This window comes from Callorhinus ursinus, unplaced genomic scaffold, assembly GCF_003265705.2.
Source record: "Callorhinus ursinus isolate GAN/ISIS: 27379988/994484 unplaced genomic scaffold, GSC_fseal_2.0 scaffold6, whole genome shotgun sequence".
In the NCBI taxonomy this organism is placed as follows: domain Eukaryota; kingdom Metazoa; phylum Chordata; class Mammalia; order Carnivora; family Otariidae; genus Callorhinus; species Callorhinus ursinus.
Genome location: NW_027397068.1, coordinates 35,131,198 through 35,148,330, shown reverse-complemented (window position 1 = coordinate 35,148,330; position 17,133 = coordinate 35,131,198). Strand labels below are relative to the sequence as shown.

Sequence of the window (17,133 nt, the reverse complement as noted above, 5' to 3'; positions counted from 1 at the left end):
ACACACACACACACACACACACACACACACACACACACACACACACCTGGGCCTGCTCTAAGTTCCCAAGGATATATTCCAGGTCTTAACACCTTTAGGGTCCTTTCTTCAATTGGGGATAATGTTCCATGGTCATAAAGGGTTCATTCCCTGCCTTCTCTAGCTAGGGGGCCAGGACTCTTAGTGATAAAAGGTGTGAACCATAGCGTAAAATATCGTGCCTCTTCCTTACACATCAATTCCACTAAAAGATTTAGGGGGAACTTAAATATATACATATACATATAAATATATACATACATATGTAGGTATATAATTAAATGAACATATATGTTAGTAAACATGTATATATATTTAAACTATACATATATGTATATATTTAAAGTAATATGGGTATATTACATAATAGAATGCAAAATTTGCATTATTTCTGATAAACATAAAACCGCAAAACAGTTTTATGCTAGCACTGCTTTGACAGTTTCCCCAAACCCCCAGTCAGGGCTGACTTACCCATTCAGCACAGTAGGTACTATGCCTAGGGCCCGTGATACTTGTAGGGGCTCATGAAAGTGTTTTTAATTTCTTTTAAAATCAGAAGAAAATAAATGAACTTTTGGGTTGAAAAAAATGTTTTAATATATAATACTAATATATCTATCTTTATATTAATACAGTCATAAAGTATGTGTGTATTTTTAATGTAGAAAGGGGTCCATGAAGACAGAAGTGCCTAGGGCCCCCAAAAGCCATAATATGGCCCTGCCTGTAGGGACATACTTTCAGTTCACAGTGAAACATGTGAAAAGCTCTGAATTTTAGGCATCATATCCTTTCGATGTGTTATTCTTGAGAACTGCTATCTTCAGATTCCAAGGAAATGAAGTCCAAATGGTAGAATTTCGTACGTCCTTGAAAGGCAATGGAATAGATTTGCAAGACAAGGATTTCCTGTGACTACACTGCAGATCCTGCTGTCTACAGCCCTCTGTTAAGAGGGTCTTCCTTATTCACAAGTCACCACTGCTGCCCCCAGATGCCTTGACCAATATTTACATAGAGTGGCCGAACTTCTTGCGTGAGTTTCGCTGTCAAACCATAAAATCTTAGACCTTGAAGCCACTGGGGACACCTGGGTGGCTCAGTCCATTAAGCATCTGCCTTCGGCTCAGGTCATGATCCTGGAGTCCTGGGATCGAGCCCCGTGTCATCATCGGGCTCCCTGCTCCGCAGAGAGTCTGCTTCTCCCTCTCCCTCTCTCCCCACTGCTCTCTCTCTCTCTCTCTCTCTCTCTCAAATGAATAAATAAAATTTATTTAAAAAAAAAGAACTTGAAGCCACTGAACCCCAACCCCCATCAATGGAAGAGCCCCTTTCTTACCATCCTTGACCACTCCCTCGGCATCAGTTTGAGCACATCCTGACACTGCCTGCCCTTGGGAGCTGCAAAGCTGCTTCCCTTTGGGTTCTTGTCTTCAAGGAAATACTGTGAGAAAACCCAGAGATACACTGGTTGCTACAGATGCAGCCCAAATGTCAGAATGAGCCCAAATGTATGAACGCCACGAGTCCGTGGTGGTGGACGCACTACACACTGTGGGCAGTACCCACAAGTACCATTGTGGTCTCATCATCCTCGGGGCTCAGTTCCAGACCGTCCTCCACCACCCTATGCAGGGTGCTGTAATGTTGCTGGCTTTGGTGAAAAGAATGGAGCTCAGAAGCCGCCTCCCAGGCTGCAAAGGTGGGCATGGGGAAGACTTCTGGCCTCTTGTTTTCAAAAAAGCATTTCAGGTTTCTCTCACTCAGCTTGTTGGCATACTCCAGGAATGTATTTTCCAACTGCTCCTTCTCCTTTTGTGCGTACGTCTTCCAAAAACTCAGCTGAAGGTAGCTAACTTTAGATCGGCAGCGAGCGTAACATGTGGTGAGCAGAGAGAAGAAAGATGCTGAACAAATCAGGCACCATCCTAGAATCTTAGAAAGAAAGAAATATTGAGGATGTGCAAAAGCAAAGCCACTTCCCAGGGGGTGGAGGTGGTGTTACTGGTAAGTGTATGGCTAAATTAATACCACAGTCATTGCCACGTCTCAGTGGAAATCCTTCATGTTAATTTTTTAACAGTACTTTTTTAACAGTCAAAGTAAATGTGGGTTTATCTAATCCCTATCATCCATCCCACCCACCATTGCTGGTATGCAGAGAAATAACCAGAAGGCAGACAAATGGAAAAGAGCAAAAATATAAATTATTCAAGAATCAGGTAAACCAAGCCCTCAAGTAGTATTAGTTATTAAAGGAAAGAATTCCGTGCATGAGTGAATGTGATCATCGGAGCAAATGAACATTTTCTCAGCCAGGAGTTTTCAGGCATTGATAAATACATATTCGTGGCTAGTGACTGATTTTTCCATGTTACATTGTTTGCGGAGAAAAACGGACCCTCTCTGAGAAAAATCTCATTACTCATCATCCATCATTAAGTGAGAGAGACATAATAGAATGGGGAAACTGAAGCTAGAAAAATTGAAAGGCCGCAGAAAAGCCAAGAAAAAAAAAATTAGAGTCATTCTAAACCTTCAGGATAATTGGTTCTGAATTTTGGTAATTAGAAAAAAAATTCCTTTTTGAGTACAAACTGGTTCAACTGGCATTTTTTTTTTCTGAATTTTAAAAGCAGAACTCTAAATAGCTCAACTGACCTTCTAAACTTTCTTGTTGTTCTTAATTATATTTGTCACAATTGCAATTAATTTCCTATTTGGGCAACTAACGGAGCCCTTTCACAGTTTCTCTTAACATTTTCATTAAATGACTCTTAGTATTTCTCAGCAAATGGGCCTATTTGAAAATAGAAGGAATAATCTGCAAATGAACCCATTCAGACCGCAACAGAACTACAAACAAGCCCCGATGCTTTAAACCGGGAGTTCCCACCCTCGGGCTCAGACTATGGCGTCATTGTGAAGGCCTCGGACTCCACATGAATGCCAACTCTGGACTGGCACTAGGTGGCTTTAAATCTCAACCTTCCCCTCCCTATGGGTGTTCTCATTTCCTATGGGTGCCTCACTTCCTCAATTGTAGAATGGGGGTTACCCACCTCAGAGGGGAATCTGGGGGGTTAAAATAAGGCAATGTAGACATACATATGCCCTCAGGAAGTGTCCGCTAGTATCACACGCTGCTATTTCTCAAACGGATAGATGTTTATGTAAAAGCATTACTGAACTCATGGTATCTTTCTGACATGATTTGTGAAGGAGGCACAGCTCCTATCATGTGAAACCCCTCGTAGTTACTTTGAGCCACTTGTGGTTGGCTACTTCAGATCTTCCTCTTCTCTTCAGTGCCTACCTTCCTCTTTCCACACAGCCGGGCCTCCTGTAGGCCAGTAGGGCCATCTCACCTCAGTATCGTGAGCCAATTCTGCTTGAGTTACACTATTTGATCAACTACAGACACCTCCTCTCATGTTGCATCTTAGTGTCACCTTGCTCTCACCTGAGTGCTGAGCCCTGAGCCCTCTTGTTCTTCCCCAACTCATAGTACCCAGAATCTAACTAGACATGGTGGATGCTCCCACCCCAGCCCTCAATGTGTTCCACTGTGCACGACTCCTCCCCTGCCCCAAACCCTGGCAGTTTTCTCATTAACTTAGAACACTTACTGTGCATCGGCCCCTGTATGCCCATGTATGTCCATCACCTCTACGCCTTCCAGCAGCCCCCCAAGGGAGGTGTTATTAGTCCCAACTATGAGAAAACAGGGGCTCAGAGGGGTCAAACCATGAGCTCAGGGTCACAGAGCTGGTAGGTGGTAGAATCAGGTTTCAAACCCAAGGCTGGCCAACTCTAAGACCAAGCTCTGGCCACTAGTCCATGCGACTTCCTTAAGAATAGAGAGCCGCCCGGCTGGATTTCTTGTTTTTTTTTTCTTGCCCCACCCATGGATGGGGCACTTTTTCCACCCCCACCCACATACCCAACTATTGATCTGGACTGTGTGTTGCTCCTGCCCGGCTGAACCACTGTGGTCAGCACCTGCCACTGACACAGCTCTCCTTGTCCACATCCCGTACACATCCTCCCCCAGAAATCAGCCCCAGGTCCTTCTCATTCTGCTGGAAAGTAAACAGGTGGTGTGCCCAGGCTAAGTGATGACAGGATATGCATGATTTCCTTATGCCTGTGTCTGGAGAAGAAAAGCTCACAAGTGATAAGTGTTTGGATCTGGCGCCAACTGAATAGAGTCTAGTGCCTGAGGACATAAATCATAAATCACTCATTGTATCATAACATTCAGAATTAATACTTCCTCAACAAAAGAAGGAAGACAGTGGGATCCTGGCATGTTTTCATTTAGGATGTCCTTTATGCATTAAACAAAGGATTTTGTCTGGGGGCATTTTTAAGCTTATCAGTTTGTGTAAAAAGCACGGTGTGACTCTACCTCCAACCAGCTTTGGAAAGCATATGATTTTACTTATTTATTTTGGGGGGGAAGTATGATTTTAAAACCAGACTGCCCTGATGTGTTGTTGAAAAGGCAAATCCTTGTTGAAAAAGTAAAATTATCCTCCTTTCAGTGCCTTTCTTCGGAAACCAATGGCATTCCTGACAAACTGCGGATCTGTTTATCTGCTCTGATTAGCTGTTTTGGTTTGGGGATTGTGACCCTACGACTCAGGAGGAGGAATTCAGTCTTTTTCCTGAGGTCAGGGCTAGGCTTCACATCTGGATTTGTGCTCAGGTACCTGGAAGGATGACAAGCCACCTCCCTGGGCCAATTAGGTAAAGCTACAGTTTCCTTCTGTTAAATAAAACAATGTCCCAAATCTTGAGCTGCTTGAGTAATGTAAGAACCTCTTTAGCTGTAGAGAGCACAAAGAGCAGAGGACGTAACCTCCCCAGAGAATATGGTCCCTTTTCACTAGCGGCTCTTTAAAGACTGGCGATGCCAACTTTACCAGGAAATTTTTCTCAATCTCGACAATATTTATACACAGAGATAACAGGGGCCAGAGATCACTTGAGGGGATCTCTACACTAATTATATTACGTGCCGCTTTGAAAAACATCCGCTCGTTTGGTTCAGCTGTATTTTAATAGATGAAAGCTATCTGCGTGTGTTTTTCTGAGAAACCAGTTTGAAAATAAATAATTGATAGGAGGCAGTAATTTCTAATTACAGCTCTGACATTAGCACTCAATTATGAGTTAGTGTCGTGCATTATTCACCAAGTCAACCCAGAGAGATCATTTTAAAAGCACTTAAGTATTTACATATGCATAACCCAGAGGATATTTTCTTTTCGGAAGTGGAAAAGACAATCCTGTCAGCAATTTTACTGAGCCACCAACCTCTAAAAAAGCTTTTCCTGAGATTGTCTTCATGCTGCATCGTGTTCCAATTTTCCTTTAGTTTCAAAATGTCCTAGCAGGATTCAGACTCAGCCCTGCCTGAGAGGAGTATCCGAGAGAATCCTTCAAGCTCCTCCTGGGAGAGAAAGGTGAGTTGGTCCTTCCTTACCTGAGACTGGGCTTGAAGGGACAGCTTCACTTCTTCATTGTCCGCGGGTGTCATGCTGGTTTTGCCACAAGAGACTTTGTAAAGTTCATCCCAGCACTCTTGGGGCTTGCCCTTGCAAATCAGTCCCAAGAGTCTTGAACTTTTGGTCCCGCTCATGGCACATTCATAAAAAGTTCCATTGAGCAGAGCCACAGAAAGCCACATCATCGGAGCCACCAATGAACTCAGAGTGATCTGACCGAGGACATAGAAAAAGCGGCAACTGTGGCCTTTGGGGAAGATTTTCCTGGGATTCACACAGCAGCCTGTGAAGAGCCTCCAAGACTTGCCGTTCAGGAAGAATCCCAGGATCAGTAACACCCAAGCAGGAGCAAAGAGGAAAACCAGCCCATAGACCACATTCTCGGTGCTGCAGGGACACTTAAAAGCCACCAGGGAAAAGAGACGCTCACTCCCCACGGTCAGCAGAGCCATGAAGCTGTAGCCGATAACAGTTTTCTGGTTGAGGAAGAATTTTAAAATCCCCCGAAAAGCATCCATGCTGAAGAGACACCAAGGGAAAAGGCTTTGCCCTTATTTATTGGCAGACCAGCTGTGGCAGTGGCCGAGGGTGGAGCTCTTTCTTCTTTAGAAACAACAGTCCTCCTTCTTCAGACTGAATTCAGCCAGATAAGGAAACAATGTCATTCCCCAGGAATGAGTATTTCCCAACCATGTTCAGATAATGCCTCCTACTGGTGGATTTTGTGCCGGGGAAGCGGGGCCAAAACACTGAGAATCGGAGAAAATTCAAAGTGCACCGCTTCTATTTTACATTATTTTCACATCGCTTGGTTCTCAATCATAGCAATAATAGTCTAGGAATTTTCCAGCCAGAGGAATCAACATGAGCAGAAAGAGGTTTCAGCCAATTCACTGGGAGCCAAACCACGTCTCCAAGCCGGGAGTCTCGTGATGGCTTTTCCCTTGCTGCTTAAGACCTGCTACTTTGGCTACTTTGCCTTAAGATCTGAGAGATTCGTTTTACATCCTCTTAAACTGACTAGTGTTAGAGAGACTTGAGCCGAATTTTAGGATTTGGGCTATTCTAAATTTAGATGGAAAAGTTAGGGACATTTGAGTTTTGAATGAAAGACAAAATGAGAAGGGTCCCCATCGTTTCTTTCCCAGGCGATCATAGCAACCTCTCGATTAGTATCTCTGCCTTTGACCTCAAGCCCACCCCTACCCTCAACCCTAATGATGACAGATATTTTAATTTCTTACCCTCCTGAACAATATTTATTTTTGAAAACGATTTTTTGAGAAATAATGCTTAACTCTGTTTCATAAAGCATATTGTTTTCACAGAAAACTAGTCCCTTAGGATATTCCACAAAAATGAAAGGGTTTAAGACTTATACAGGTCATAGGGTCAGTACATTTCAAAGCTGAGTGTGAACCCAGGCTCCTCTACTACAAACTCCACAGGCTTAACCATCGCGCTGCACTGACGGGAACAGAATATTTGGGTGCTCTGCTAAGAGATATCTGTTCTAGACCAAGTTTTAGTGGAATTTTTTTTCCTCTTTATTAGGTTGCCTTTAAGATGTACTTGGGGATTACACCAAGTGTGACCTGTAACAATTCAAGCAGGACTGAATTTTCCCTGATCCTAGACAAGAATCCGCTGGTGGAGTTTGTGGAAGAGCTCCCCGCCGGGAGATCCTCTCTCTGCTACTGCAATTTACTCTGTGGGATTATCAGAGGTGCCCTGGAAATGGTAAAGCACGTATTTCATTTTGCCAGGTATATTTGTTAGCTAGGGCTGTGTGGCAAATGACCCCCCAAATACAGCTTCTTAAAACAGCAAATATTATCTCACACAGTTTCTAAGAATCAGAAATCTTCGAAGAGTTTTGCTAAGAGCATTTAGCTCTTGTGGCTAGGAGCCTTTCAGAGCTTAATACCGGCGCAGTCCAGCCGTTGCTCAGGGCCGCCATGGTGAAGACTTGACGCAGTCTAGAGAATCCACCTCCAGGCTTACTCACGTGACCTCAGTGCCTGGTTGGCAGATGGCTAGAGGCTTCATGAAATTCCTTGCCACATAAGCCCCTTGGTAGATCCAGTCCCAACAGGTGCTGCCAACCCTGGTACCGTGTGGGAGGATGCTAACTGCCAGTGTGAATAGCAGGAGGCCGAGATCATTGCGGTCTGTTTTGGAGGCTGGCTTCCACACCTGAATTATTCATTGACTTAACAAGGGCAGTGATCAGCATCTGTTAAAAGGCACTGAGCCCACGAGATGAGTAAGACATAGTCACTGCCCTTTAAGAGTTTCTGTCCAGTAGAGAAGTCAGATGTGTGAAGAAGTGTGGATAATGGCTGTGGGAGGAGCTGGGTTGGGTGGAGTGGTGGGGCAGGGAAGACTTCCTAGAGAAACTCTGGGCTGGCATGTGAAGGATAAATAGGAGTTAGGGGAAGCAAGGCTTTAGGGTGAGGGGAGCAGGGGAAAATGATATTCCCGGTAAAAGCAGCATGTCCAAAGGCACAAAAAGAATGTTTCATTAAAGGAACAAGGAACTTGAATGAGTTCAGTATGGGTGACGTGTAGCCTGAGAGAAATACTGTCATGAAAAAGGAGGGTTCACTTCTTTTTTTTTTTTCAATATTCTTAATGGGTTTTTATTTCAATATCCTTAGGAGGGTTCACTTCTTTACAGACGCCTGATTTTTTTTTTTTTTTACCTATCTTAATGCAAAGTCTACATTTTATCTGTCTCCCATAATGTACAGCATTGGCACATAGTAGACTGAATATATATGTTGAATAAAAGAATGAGAGAATGATCTGAAAATTTTCCAGTTCTAGGGTAAGGAGAAGAGGTTGCCATAGATTGGGTATGTGGGTAGCTTCCCTGTGATTCAGCCTCTTGGGGAGGAGCCCATCTGCTTGAAAGTTTTCCAATCTCATTACAAAGGTTCTTTGTCCAGGTCATGAACTTGCCATATTTCACTTTTGGGGACCTGACTGTAAGAAAACTGAGGATACCATCTTCCAGTCTTTAGCATTGCTGTCATCAGGAAGAGAAGGAAACTAGGAAGGTGAATGATCTGGGCCTTCCCTGTTCCTCTAATCTGGGATACAGATACTGTGACCCCTCCTCCTCGGGAGGTTCTCCCAGTTACGGTTTAGTTTTCTGTACTGGGGAAGTCAGTGATGTCAGCTCCGCCAAAAGAACTCCCCGGTCCTATTTCTGAATTGAGACTTGAATGTTGTAGCACTTCAGGGTCACGACTTCTTAGAAAACTGGCTTGAGTTGTGTATAGACCTGCAAGAGCCTCCTCGGCCGGCCGGCCTCTGGGCCAGCATGCTCCTCTCCCCAACCTCCCAGAAGTAACCTGCGTTCTCAGTGTTCCTTTCGCTCTCTGGCCTTAGCGTCGTAGTCGCCTTTCTCCGCTTGACTAGTACTTGTTTCTTTTCACTCCCCCTATTCCTCGCAGGGGGTGCTCTTTGAGGGCTGTTATCACAGTCCTTTATAACTCCCCCCAGAAGCCTGATTTTTAAAAAGTGGTGGGGGGCATTCATATGACCCAAGCTTGGGAATTTAGACTTTTGTAATGAAAGCAGCAGAGGCCCAGTATAGGTTGATAAACAAGGGAATGGTATTTTGAAATTTGTGGTTTAGGAATTTCATTCCTTTGTCATCAAAGTGAAAGTGTACATCGTACCGGGTACGATGCTGAAGGGAAGAAGAGCTGGGAGCTGTGCTGGTAACCTCCAGAGAAACCAGAGCAGGGCGCCTGGGGGCTCAGTCGGTAAGCGGCTGCCTTCAGCTCCGGTCATGGAGCTGGGATCGAGCCCCGCACTGGGCTCCATCCCAGGGTCCTGGGATCGAGCCCCGCATTGGGCTCCCTGCTCGGCGGGAAGCCTGCTTCTCCTTCTCCCTCTCCCCCTGCTTGTGCTCCCTCTCTCGCTGTGTCTCTCTCTGTCAAATAGATAAATAAAATCTTTAAAAAAAAGAAAAGAAAAACCAGAATAAAGCCCTGACAATAGGAGTGGAGGGGGGAAGACCGATTTGAACAACATTAAGAAGGCAGATTAGTAAGGAATTAGACTGAAGACTAGGTTATCAGTTGACTGAAAGAGACAATACTGGGAAAAAGAGTCAGGAATTATTCAGGGTTCTGAGCAACCTGTAAGGATGGTTGCACTGTTAACCAAGAGAGTTCAAACCAAGGAGGGGTACAGTGGGGGTTAGGAGAGACAACGTGAGAAGTTCAGCTTGGGAGGTTCTGGAGTTGAGGTGTCCAACACACAGGCAAGTGATGATATCCAATAAGCAGTTGTACACATGTCTGAAAGCCACAGAGAGATGTGGACCAAAGAGGCATTGGAACTGTCAAAAGATGGGTCAGAGGTGTGTAGAGGAAGAAGGAAGAGGAGTCACGGGTGGAAGCCTAGGAAGCAATAACAGGTACTGAGTAAGTTGAAGAGAGAATACAAAGGCTGCAAAGGACACCAAGAAGGAGGAATCAGAGGTGGGGACAATACTAGGACAGAATGGAGTGAGAAGCAAAGGAGGAGAGTATTTCAAGAAGAGGGAGTGATTCACAAGGTCAAGAACAGCAGAGAGGCTAAGTAAAACAAGACCTGAAAAATAGTCAAAACACGTAGGGACTGAAAAGTCAGGAAGGACCTTAGTAAAAGCTGGTTTGGGAAAGCGAAGGAAGAAGAAGACCATCTGTCAAAGACTGTCAAGTCAAGGGCAGCTTAGAAAGAAATAATAGTCCACAAAGTGTCATTTTTCCAGAAGCTTAGCTACTAAGAGTGCCGGGACCAGAGAGTCCCCAAAGACTAAACCTGTGTCGACCTACACAATAATGAGGCATCCGTGTAATTTTTGATTATTGGTGATAATTAGAGGAAGGATATAATAACAGATAATCCAGAAGAATAAAACAATCAAAATAATGTATTATTCACACAGATCTTCCATGCTTCTATCCTACCAATTTTTTAGGTTTGCCCTATCCAGAAATTAAGAAAAGGGAAGGGAAATGTTCTGGGAGCTTATAAGCAAAGGAATGAACCATAAAACAAAGGCAAAAATAGGATAAGGAATTCTCCAGCTTTCACGGATAACAGTCAATTCTAGTGCTATATGACAGATATCAGACCTCATGTGGCCTCAAATATATATCCAAATAGCTTCAATGTAGCTTCCTTGCTTATTTTACTTGACCTTCTGTTAAATTTTGACAAAGACAAAAATGATCTCATGGGGGGAAATGAGGGTGAATATAGCTTCTTTATTTCAATTGCCTACTAGACCCAGGCTTTTTCACTTATTTGCTTTTACCAACCAAGTACTTTTGCTTAGTTATCTTATTTATCCCAATGATTTAAAATAGCTGAATGGACACTCTGTTGAGGGTAGTAGGTCAGCAATATGCTGCTGTTATGTGAATACATTTTAATGAATAGAGAAGTAGGCCCTATGGGATTACTCCAATGTATGGGAAGTGGGAAATGCTTTACAGTGGAAAAGAAGGGCTGGATATCAAATATTCATGTCTGTAATTTCAGTCTTTAATTTTATATTTATAATTTATTTAGTTGATACTTTTTCAAGGCTCTCAAAGCCATAAGTGATTGCTCAGTGTTGTTAGGACAAGTGATTATGTTATTTAGCTGATGATAGAATGACTGAATGCAAGTCAGTGGGAAAGAAATCGTTTAAGAATCCATTTATCCTTGGAAGTTCTGCTTGACAAGGCACATTGGGTCAAAGCTATCTTTGAGCTGGGAATCTGTGCTCTTCTTGAGATGGACCCATAGTTCAGCTGTGCACTATGAGCAAGAGTGGGCCCATATGTCTGGGCTTGCGGCACGATCATCCAGGCTGGGCCTGGCCTGGCGTACCCTTCTCTCTGCAGACTCACACCACAGAGCTGACACACAGCCAGACCATCTCTGGAGGACACACAGTAAAGGGCCCTTCATCCACAGAGAAAGCTCTCTTTTATCATCCCATAAGGAAAGTCAGCCCCTTATAGGGTAAATAGAGCCGAAAACAGAAAAATTTAGAGTCTTTTTTTAAAACCTAAATGACACAAGCCTGTTTCTTTTTCCTTCCCTAGGTTCATTTGGCTGCTGATGTTACATTCTTGCAAGACAGACTGAAAGGCGACCGTGTGACAGAAATAGGAATAACATTTCTGAGAAAGCTAGATGAGAAAAAATACAGACGGAAAAAATGAAGCATTGCATGCACAATGCCACAGGGGGGCCAGTTGAGGAGTTAATATTATCTAAACATACAGAGCCATAGAAATTTTGAATTGTTTAATAATAGCATGGGCTTTAAAAAGCTTATATATCAGCAAGAAATTTGAAGTGCAGGGCACTAGGATTTAAAGATTTTTTTTCTTTGCTGATAAATTATACATTTTCAATCTTATGTCCATTAGATTTCATATACAAATAACTCCTTATAAGATAGCATACATGAATTCACATATCATACAGCCCATCCTAACAGAGTGTACTGATTTCATTTACTTATGGTAATGGAAAAAAAAAAGCATACAAACTACACAGTTGGTGTATTCATTCTCACTGGAAAAAATAGATGAAATGATACAATATAGAGTTCACTATATATAGACAATTTCTAGATACTGTATGTTGCATTCTCTATAGAAAAAGTGCCATTTATAACACTTTTCCATATTTTTGAGTAACTATGGGTATGATTTCTTTCATATACTGGCTTGGTTTGTCACTTCAGCCTCCTGAAGTTGCTCTCTCTTGATTTATAATTACCAAGGCAAGCTGTTTATTTGCATGCTAATTCTGAAATATTTTTAAGGAGCATTTAGTTTTAATTCATGTAATTTTTAGATAGTATTAACCAAATGTCTTCCTATTTTCATGAAACATTGCTGATGGTCTGGCCAGGAAACCTCTAAAATGAGAGGTAAATAATGTTTTTTGAAAATACTTTCTTACCCCAAAGCTTATTCAGTTAGAATTTTTGCGGTCATTTTTATCCCCTAAAAAGCCTTACAAACATGCTTTGTCTGTGACCAGAACATACTTAAAATTCAGAATGTACTGGATTCAATAAACAATAATCTTTACCAGACCATCAGCATACGCAGGAAGCCTCTATGCAGTCCAGAATCTGCTGGGCTCTGCAGAGAACTGAAATTCCAAGTAAGTTACAATTAGTGCAGGTCCATCAGTTAAAACTGGTGTAAATAATATGATCGTGGTAGACCTCAACTAGGACTCAGGAGCCTAAAGACACAGTACCAGGTCTGTTTCTAGTGGATTCAGCTGATCCTAACTGGTGGCTCAATCTTAGGCAAGGCACGTAATCTCTCAAGTGCGCTCTCTCTCTCATTTATAAAATGGCACAACTGAAAAAAAATAAAAATTTAAAAATTTAAAAAAATGGCACAATTGAACATAAGTATCTTAAATTATATAAAAGAGTTTAAATGACATCAAAAACTGCTGAAATTCCACATTTTTGGATTTTGAAGACTCTGAGGAAATGGTTTGTTCCCTACCTACGCAGCTGTCTCTTCAAAAGGGCATCGAGGTCAGTATTAAGGACCAAATAGGGTCACTGGGGCAGCTGCAGCAACCATGGAAGGAACTTTAAGCCAGTTCCACAGAAGACCAGGAGTAGAATCGGGAAAATGAATATTACCTGACATCAGAAGGGGTATCACAATGCCATGTATTTTAAACTGATGCCTCCAGAAGAATGTTTGCCTGCCATCCATCCCAAAGCTTCTCTTAGGGATGTTTCCATCTTCTGTTCTGTTTCCTCTTTGCTTACCCTCACCCCTCCAGGAACCCCAAATACTTACGTCTAAGGGCCTCCCTCTTAAATCAGTACCCAACTAGCCCTCTTGTAAATGTTCCATGCTCTGGAGTATTCACTTACCTGACTACACCTTGCTCTCCTTTCTGTCCCAACCCAGCCATCCAACTGCCTTGGCCGGCTGTCTTCATTGCCCATCCACCGGAAGACGGCTGAATCTGATACTCTCAATGATGCGGAGTGTTAGAACCAGTGATGGCGTCGGGATAAGGCTCATTCCCCATCCTTTCATTCGCCCCCTCACCTTAGAGAGGGAGACCAGTCTTTTGGATTGAATTTGTGGTATGGACAGTGACCTACTTAACCAAGAGAGAAGACTGTGCAGTAGTCCCCCCCTATCCGTAGGGATATGTTCCCAAACCCCCAGTGGATGTCTGAAGCCACGAATAGTACTGAACCCTATATATACTATGTTCTTCCCATATATATATACATACCTCTGATAAAGGTATGTTGTTTAATAGCTTCAATTTTTAAATTTAAATGAACTAAAATTAGATTAAAAATTCATTTCCTCAGTCACACTAGTCACATTTTAAGTGTTCTGCATGCAGCCATATGTGGCTAGCGACTACTCTAATGTACAGCACAGGTCTGTAATTCCCAAAGATCCACTGGGTTTCCTTGACCTTGGACACCAAGAACTAATGGGGAGGATCCAGGTTAATAGGGAGAAAGGAGACAGAAAGAAAAACGTAAGAAAGACATCAGAGATCAATGAAATGCTGAGTCGTGACCCATAAAAACAGAAAAGTTCCTATGTAAAGGTTTCATACTAAAAGAAGGTTGCACACCATCCTCTGGATTCCAAGTGTATTTTCACCCCCTTTGTGTGAGGCTGAGTCTTTCTAATAAAAGCCTTGTGGAAGTTGCACAGTGTAAATACAGAGTTTTTATTTCGTAAAAGCCTTCCCTCTGAACCCCAAATCTTGATCAAAGCAGAGATTTTATCGTTTTGGCAAAGCCGAAAGGGAAGAAAAGTTTGGGGCAGAGAGAGAGTTTATTGCTGTTCAAAAGGCATCACCAGATTCCTACCTGAACTGTTTACTGGTGAGACCCGCTGTGGGTGCCTATTCACTATTTGAGTTGCCAGGAATCGGAAATACTTCCTTCAGCAGTCCGCTTACTTGTTTATTGTCTTCTCAAATCTCTTAGGTTCATCCTGTCATTATTAGAAGACTGGCTCTCTTTAGCAGTTGGAATGGACTATTATGAATAAGTGGAAAGTTCCCTTTTCTCTCTGTTTTATGAAGGACCAAAGTAGAAATATGGAAAACCAGACACACGAAGTGAGACAATGACATTAAAACTCTTGTAACCAAAGAGGCCACTTTAATCAAGTTCTGCTAAACGTTAACTTTTGTAAACGTTCAAAGAGATGATATTATTCATTGTTAAGGGTCTGTCAGTTGGGACGGTAGACTCCGAGTGGTTGTTATATTTCACAGACTCCTCCATCAGCTATGGAGGCTAATTAATTTCTCCACAGTAACACCAAAGTCCATGATAGGTACCACCCCAGGCATAGAAACTTGGTTGGACAAACATTTTCTTCTTTAAAAAGAGAGCCAAGCGAGGCCCCTGGGTGGCTCAGTCAGTTAAGCATCAGCCTTCGGCTCAGACCATGATCTCAGGGTCCTGGGATCGGAGCCTCGCATCGGGAACCCTGCTCAGTGGGGAGCCTGCTTCTCCCTCTCCTTCTGCCCCTCTTCCTGCTCGTTCTCTGTCGCTCACTCTCTCTCTCTCAACTCTCTCTCAAATAAATAAAGTCTTCAAAAAAAAAAAAAAGGAGGGCAAAACTTTGTTTATCCTGCTTGGATGCATATTAAAAAAAAAAAAAATCTGTCCAGTTGCTGTACTTCTTCATTCTGGTAAACCTTCCAGAACTTTAGCTGGACATGACCAGTGGTTGACCAAGAGTGGTTCTGGCAAATAAGCAGACAGAAGGAAAGGGGACATGTCAGTATAGTGTACCAGTCTATCATCTGAGAAGGAGACACCCAGTTCTTATTCAATCAGCTGTAGTCACCCTACAACTGAACTAAGTAAGGCATAGCCACAGCAATCGTTAGGAAAACTTTCTTTTTCAAGTGTTTCACTAAGAAAGGAGGTGCTAAACAAAACACATCAATGGTTGGAAATCCTTCACTAAAAACATAAGAAATAAATGTCCTAGGACAATTCCTTTTTCCCACTCAAACTCAAACTCCGTATTTCCCAATTAAATCTTTCTTTGTTTTCCTTCCTTCAGTTTCTTTTGTCTTCCATTTTTTCTTCTAGGAGCTCTGTTGCCACTACGTATGCTTCTTTTTCCCAAAGATTCTTCCTGCAACTCCTTTACTTCATCCTTTATTCCCTCTTCCACTTACTTTACTTTCATTATGCTTCATATAATGGGTATTTGTTGGCTGCCTATATCTCCACTAACAGAATGGTGGTTTTTTCTGTTCAGCTGCACACCATCTTATTAGGCAACCCATCCTTCAGGAAAGGTCGTCTCTATCCCCTGCTCCATTGCTATCCCCTGGGCATAGTGGCTCTACCCCAGTTGAAAATCACCCCTTTGCCAGTCAGAGCTAAGCCAGTCAGGACGTGGCATTCCCCAGACCACAACCATTGCTGCTGACATAGAACAGGGGACAAGGATGAATGGCCTGGAAAAGCACAAGCCTGCCTGTTACGTGAGCTTATCAATTTACTGCGTTCTTTGAGCAAGTGGAGTTGTGTTTCTGTTATAGTAATGCAACGAAGTTCACTGCATGATAAACAAGTGAGAGGTCTAGATACTTTGCAACGTATTGGAGAATACCAAAGAGAATAAACTTTATTATTACATTTTTCACATGGTTGAATGCTCAATGAAATAAATTTGGCTTTACAATAGCTCTCCTCCTCACAGAAAGGAAAAGGTCACAGAAGAGAGAGACTAGAAACCATGCAGGATAGTGTGCATACACCCAGCACACAAGTCCCAGAAAAGGGAGACGCCACAGGGAGAAGATATTTTGAATCAGCGGTAGCTCTTTATAAAAACAAACAAACAAAACTCATACATCTCAGGTACTTCAGCTATTTTTACTGGAAACTTAAATCCCATCAGGAATCACCCAAGGATTCCAAAGTCAGAACAATCCTAATTTCTGGAGCCTCCCAGTGGCCTAAATCTTCCAAGCCAGCAGACTACTGAGTGACTTGGTGTTTCCGAGCAGTGTGTGAATCACATAGATTTTTAATGGCTTAAAAGAGGAAAGGCTAATTCCCTGTGGTCTGTGTATAGCAAACAACAGAAGCACCTGGAAATGCTGCTTTCTTGGTTTTGGATTCAATTAAGATTTTTATCTGGTGCTAGGCACATCCATTATGTGGTGTGTCACTTAATTTTCATAACAATCTGCGAGGCATTAGGGGGCAACAAAGACAAAGAGATAGATATGAAACTACAAAGGAGCTAAACTTGCCCGTGCTTTAAGTGCATTAAGACCAGGCTGGTGAGTGGAGGGAGGGGGCAATGCTTGTCTCTTGTCTCCCTTGAGAGGCTGAGTGAGGGACCACAAGAAGAGGAGGTAGCTTAGGAAAGAAGCTAATAAGCTGTGAATATTTTGAGTTTGAGGTGCCTTTGAAATATCTAAAAAACCTCAGAAGGTCAGAGGCCTGGACTGAAGATGGGCTTTGGAGTCATCGGTACATGCATAATAGACACAATGGATGTGGATGGCAACA

General features: G+C 42.7%; 2 protein-coding genes across 3 annotated transcripts in view; one reads left to right on the top strand and one right to left on the bottom strand.

The window, feature by feature from the left end:
* The window catches only part of TRAPPC3L (trafficking protein particle complex subunit 3L), a 40,438-nt gene extending 25,334 nt beyond the window's left edge, over nt 1-15,104 (top strand). For both annotated transcript variants that reach the window (XM_025860661.2, XM_073893822.1), the window contains 2 exons: nt 7,110-7,295; nt 11,657-15,104. In XM_025860661.2, the coding sequence (XP_025716446.1) occupies nt 7,110-7,295; nt 11,657-11,776 (306 nt within the window). In that variant the 3' untranslated portion in view covers nt 11,777-15,104. The remainder of the gene's footprint in view (nt 1-7,109; nt 7,296-11,656) is intronic.
* CALHM5 (calcium homeostasis modulator family member 5) lies at nt 630-6,269 on the bottom strand. The gene is made up of 2 exons (XM_025860651.2): nt 5,534-6,269; nt 630-1,977 (listed from the first exon to the last, which is right to left on the bottom strand). Exons 1-2 carry the CDS (start codon nt 6,071-6,073, stop codon nt 1,588-1,590), a joined length of 930 nt encoding a protein of 309 aa, XP_025716436.1. The 5' UTR covers nt 6,074-6,269; the 3' UTR covers nt 630-1,587.
* Nucleotides 15,105-17,133: the final 2,029 nt, after the last annotated feature.